The sequence below is a fragment of the Sphaerodactylus townsendi genome, linkage group LG02 (genome assembly GCF_021028975.2).
Source record: "Sphaerodactylus townsendi isolate TG3544 linkage group LG02, MPM_Stown_v2.3, whole genome shotgun sequence".
Lineage (NCBI taxonomy): Eukaryota > Metazoa > Chordata > Lepidosauria > Squamata > Sphaerodactylidae > Sphaerodactylus > Sphaerodactylus townsendi.
The window spans coordinates 66,913,910-66,919,909 of NC_059426.1; the positions used below are offsets into that span (position 1 = coordinate 66,913,910).

Genomic DNA, 6,000 nt, shown 5'->3' on the forward strand with positions numbered 1-6,000 from the left:
CTGCGCTAAAGGGATGGCAAGCTCACATTCTGCCCCTCCCCTCAACCGGTCTTCGGACAGCAGGATTGAATAGGTGTGATATGTTTACAGGGATCGTGCTTCAATCATCCAACATATAAGAAAACATAATTAATAAAAATAAGTCCATGTGTGACATTCCAGCAAGATGTTAAACCTTCTGTTCTTACCTGGCCAGAGTCATTTGCAGAACTAAGATATCACGTGCTCTGCATTTGAGGAATCTCCTGTAGTTTTCCTAATGCTATCTTTTACCAGCATTGTAGCCTCTGGAGCATGTGTAGAGAGTAGGCCCAATTAACATAATACTGAGGTGGATTCTAGGGTGGAGGACATTTCTCCCCACAGCAAAAACCAGATGGGGTAGAACTACATTGAGAAAAGGTTTCAACCAAAGGGTTAAAGCCCCCTCTCCCTGTGCTGCAGCCCCAATCCAAATCAGGCCATTTTACAAAAATGTAAACAATGCAAGAGATACAATCAAGGATCTCTGTTCTCAAATTCATATTTATTTAAATATTTATACTCTGCTTTTCTCCTCAGTGTTGTTCTCCCCTCTTCCATTTTATCCTCACAACAACAACTTGGTGAGATAAGCTTCAGAAGGTAACTGTGTTGATCTGCAGTACAAGAGCTGCATTTGAGTCCAGTAGGACCTTAAAGGTTTTCAGGGTATAAGCTTTCGAGAGTCAAAGTATTTGACAAGGGCTGTTTTAACTCTCAAAAGCTGATACCCTAATAAATTGTGTTTCTGAGGTGTTTCCAAACTCAAATCTAGTTCTTCTGTGAGGTAAACCATGATAATCCAGGAAGTTTCTGTAGCAGAGATGGGCTTCCATTCTCAGTGTCACAAATCCTTGTCTGCCACAAGTTTCTTTCTTTCATTATTGTGAAATGAGTGCCTATGACCTAATGTACAGTAACACCGTTTTTTTTTCAACTAGGCCATTTTGCTGGCATGTCTTCTGTGCCCAGTCAGAATGGGTGTCCTTTCCCTCTCAACTTCCCATCCAAATAACACATGTACAGTAACATCCTAATGACTTCTTCAGGACCATCACCCCCTGTGTCACAAAGCAAGCCTCACTTAATTTCCACTTCCATCTTCTCCCTCCTCTTTTACACACATACCACAATACGCCCCTTTGCTGGATGGACCTAAAAGAACAAGGAAGGAATGGTCCCGATAACCATACTCACAGAGAATAAGGAAAGAAATAACGAAGGGTTGGTGAAGTTAAACCAAGACTATTCTTTGGCTCTGATTGTCCTATATTGCTCCCCACCCCCACCTTCCCTTTATAACACTAAATGAGTTGAAACACGATTTCGCGGTGAAAGGCCCGCAGGTCACAGGCTGTGGTTGCTGCTGCTTTAATTAATACAAGTTCCAACTGTAATAAATTATATTGGGGGGGGGGGGGAGGGAGAAAGAGAACTAACACAGAAACCAAAGCTATTAAAAACAAAACAAAGGAAAATGGGAAAAGGAAAAGAAGTAGTATTATTAACCCTTCTCTGGACAGTACAGTGAGGGGAAGGGGAAGTCCAAAGAGAAGTGGAGCAAAAGGAGAATCTCCCATTTCCTCAGGTGAACTCTACCCTACCTAGAGTCACAGCCTTCCCCACATTCAAGATGAATATAAAATGTATTGCACAAAGACCTTGAGAAAAATGTCCTGTCCCTTCAATAGAGGCTTAATGTGTGGGAAATGGATGGCTAAAGCTCATTATCACACAGAGGCAAATAAAATTCCCATTAATCCTCTATTAAAAAGACAAGGGTTTTTTTTTCTCCAGGCCATTGACAACCCTAAAATAGCCACAAGCTTCTCTGATAGCAAACAGTCTGACCTCCTTTTATGTACACAAGGTTGTGGCTTTCTTCTGGACTCTCTCTCAAGTCTTGAAGAAAGTTCTTCCTCTCTTGACCCTGATCCTAGGTTTGCAGCACTTGTAACCTCCAATCCTAATTATTGTCTCTGCCCCACAGACTTTAACAACAGGCATGGATTCCAACCTTTTTCTGACTTTAAGAACCTTGAAACAAATAGAAATTTCTGCAGAGGAAGTCCCCCCCCCCCCCACACACACACAATTACAGTTCCTTACAGAACAACCCTCCCCCACTGGAGTCCTATCTTCATAAAGCTGTCTGGACTATTTTATTATTTTATTTAGGTACTGACTGCCAGATTTTCTCCCCTCCATTATTTTAACCTCACAATATCCTTGGAGGGATATTAGGTTGAGTGTGTGTGACTGGCCCAAAGTCACCCAGTGAGTTTCCATGGCATACTGCAGACTCAAATCTGGGGCTCCTAGTATGACATTAATTATTATACCTCAGTTCTCAGACTGAGTCCCCAACTTCTTTGCCTAAATGCTGTCATCTGTTAAATATATTTTTTAAAAATGCTAGATTAACCTGAGAATGCCTGGGTGCTATTTCACAGGTCTATCCCAGGAAGACTTTGGGTCATCACTGAAGTCCACTCTGACAATCTGGTAGCGCAACGCATGGGTGAGCTAAAAGATTACAGAGAAGAACCTATTCATTTTTCCTATAACTCCACGACCACCACCATAGACACACACACACACGGCTGCCACTGCAAGAGACTGCAGCTCCCCACTTATAACTGGACTTAGATATGAAAGCCTGAGAGTTATGAGGAATGAATTGCTTTCCTGGGCATTTTCTTGGTGTGGTAAAGGTCAGCCACCTACTGATAAATGACGTCCGATTTGTAACTTGAGTCTTTGAAATGCAGTTTTGAAGAAAGGAGTCTCTGGGCGTAACAGCCTAGAAATATGGGATTCTATTACCTGACTTTAAGAGTTTCCTTGATCTCCCAGTCCCAGAAGTGCAGACAGCTGAGTGGAGTTCAGAGACTGATAGGAAGCATCCTACACACATTCCACAAAATTCCTGTGCCCTTGCACCCACAATCAGGAGCTAGTGAGACAGTTATTTTGCATATTCACCGAAAGGGAAGGGAGTGGCCTAAAGGCTCCCAGGAATCAGAGCCAGAGTCCATGTCAAACCCACAGCTCACTCTGAGCCCCAAAGCAACCAAGGCCCCACTCAGAAGGGAGGTGTGTCTGCTCTTTGGCACTGAGCAGGCTCCAGCCCTCAAGGGAAGGACCTGTCCTCTGAAGAAAACGATTAAGACATTGGGTGTCTTTCATAACAGTGCAGCGTTTCTTCCTAATGAGAGCATTTTGCATGCTGTGGCGCATGCCTTTCATCTAAGCATCCCCAAGCCTTTTTCAAACTTGATGCTGATTGATTCATTAATGGGTTTAGCCTCTGCCTTACTGTTTTTAAAAATGAAATATTTCCAGTCCACTCACTTCTAGAGCAACATAAAGTAAACACCTTTCTCCCTCCAGATAATGATGAGTCACTACAAGGGAAGGAAGTAACTTCACATTTCAAAACGATACAGAAATTGAACACCATAATCTCATCCCTCTGTTTGACCCTAAATTCTCTGCCTTCAATGAAATCATCACTAAGCCTCAAATCTCCATACTCTCCTTCCTCTTGTCAGGAACAGAAAATGGGAAGTGCTTTCTATCCAACATCTTTCTCTTTTTCTATGAATGGATCTTCAGTGCCAGGGAAGGGGAAAGAAACAGCAGACACCAATAAACCAGTATGATGGATACATGTTTTGTTCTAATGCCCATAAGCACTAGCTTTATGTATTTATTCCCCCTTCCCACTTAGGATACCAAATCCCAAGCTCACCCATTGAATTTCAGAACTAACTAGAGAATCTGAACAATACCTAAAAGGATTTGGGTCCCATAACCCGTCACACAGAATTATGAAATGAATTACCTGGGACTGAAGGAGGCTCCTCTGTGCCCAAACAGATTAGATAATTGAAAGAAATAAAGTTCCTAACAGGACACAATCTATGATCATCCAAACTAAGACTGACCTAGATAGGCAGTTCTTTATAGGATAAGGATTAAGTGTAGTAAAAGCAGCCGTGTGGAATCCCAGGATGCTCACTTTATTCCTATACACCAGAAGGACCTCTGGTAGTGAAGCAGCAAGGCCTCCTCTAGCAAAGCAAGTGGCAGATCTCTGAGCCACTCAAGCGAATGAATTCAGTGACCTGGACAAGCCTATAAGAAACACCCATTTTCTCCAAGCGACTTTGTTTTTCTGTCCCAGCCACAGTTAGCACCAATCTTACGCAAAGGACAAAAACCAATGGAGCTGCTCTGCGCCTTGTGGATCGTGCATCCGCTTGCAGCATTGGGGGCACAAATGTCACCTGCCTGCCCAATTTTAAAACCCTGTTTTAGGAAAAGAGAGGCAGGCTCCTAACCATGGATTTCCATTGACATATTAGTGGAGGTTTTTCCCAAGTGTTTTTAATGTCAAAGCAAATACCCCATGGCGAGAATTTAGCTGTTAAGGATAGGGTGAGAGAATAGGTTTGTGAGGGACATGACAGCTCAGATCATAATGGGCTAGGGGAAGGTGGGGAGGGGGGTGTAATCTTAATGACTAGACCCTCTTGTAAACCAGAGACAAATCTGCTTCGGCACAGCATTCCTGGGAGACTTGTAATTACAGAAACGGCTCCCAAGTGACATCCCCTTCGTGCCCTTGAGGGCTTTGAGGCACTGCATAAGGAGGGGGTATGTAATTAATCTCCTCTTGGTATGGTATGTATATTGGGGTATGGGAGAGAGAGGCTGGTCAGTCATTTCAGGCTGCAGTGATAAAGGCCTCACCGACCATCATACTCTGAAGGAGAAGAGACGATTTGGAAGATCTGGGGGTCCAGGAAAAAGGTTTTCTTAAAAAGGGGGGGGGCGGGAGTTTGAAGAGTCTTACCTCGGCCACCAAAGACTGAGCACGAGTAGGGAGCAGAGCCACAGAAGCCGCGCGTGTCCCATGATGGCTGGTGGAAGTGCACTCTTCCCCAGCTGGCTCCGCTCGTTTAAGTGCTAGGTGGATGGGGACAGGGTGGGCTGTCTCTCCTCCTCTGCCGCGGTGCCGCTGGTTGGCTCCCCACTCCGGGCGCGTCTCCCTGCTTCTTCCGGACCTCAGGGATCGCCTCGCGTGGGAGAGGTGCGAGGGGCTCCTTTGTTCGAGGGGTGGGTCGGGTTGACAGCTCGCTCCAAAGATCTGCAAGCCCAACCTGCGGCGAGGCCCCGGGGGCCTGCCTGCCGTCCCCTTTCACCAGGGCAGCTGTCTGTCGAGGAGGCGTCGAGGGTTGGTGGGTACAAACAGCGCTGGGCTCCAAGGATCTCCTCGGCGCTCCATGCGGACAGGTCCTTCTCCTCCGCCCCCCATCGAAGCGCGCCGGGCGCGGGGCGGAGGGAAGTGGGGGGGGGGAGGGAGCGAGGGAGGCTGCCTGGCAAAGCCCCCCTCCCTTTGCACACACACTCTTCCCCCGTGCAACTTGGGAACCCCTCTCTGGGCCAGCTGAAGTTGTTCTGGAGAGGCTGGGCGATCTGTGGCCGAGAGGGGGCAAGGGTGCCCTCAGCGAGCACGTGCGGCCCCCGCAGCCCAGCCCACCACGCCCAGCGACGCGGGGCAGCCGGCGATCCGGGCGTGGGGAGGCGAGCGCACCGGGCTGCCGCGGGCGGAGGCCGACCACGACCACGGCGGCAGCTGCTCTGCTGGGACAGGACGGGAACGGGGGAGGGGGGCACCCTCCACACGCGCAGCGAGCAACCGCCGAGCCAGCGCCCCAAGCCCGAGTCCCGACACGCCCGTGCAGGAGCCCTCGGGCGGGCAGGCAGGCAGGCAGGCAAGCAGGCAGGCGGGGAAAGGACGGGCCGGGAAGCGTGTGCCAACCGCACCCCCAGAGACATGCCTACTCTCTCCCATACACACGCACAGCCACCCCGCCGTCACGCAATCCAGCCGGGCACTCGCGAGCGACCCTGAGCACAGGGGAGCCGCGGGCGCTTGCCCCGACATCGTGTCCACGTGTGAAGCCGACG

At 48.3% G+C, this 6,000-nt stretch overlaps 1 protein-coding gene across 1 annotated transcript in view; it reads right to left on the minus strand.

Annotated features, from left to right (window-relative positions):
- LOC125427534 (protein Wnt-10a-like) overlaps positions 1–5,667 on the minus strand; it is a 65,524-nt gene extending 59,857 nt beyond the window's left edge. The window contains exon 1 of the mRNA XM_048487070.1: positions 4,883–5,667. Coding sequence (XP_048343027.1) covers positions 4,883–4,944 — 62 coding nt within the window. The 5' untranslated portion in view covers positions 4,945–5,667. The remainder of the gene's footprint in view (positions 1–4,882) is intronic.
- Between the last annotated feature and the right edge of the window lie 333 nt (positions 5,668–6,000).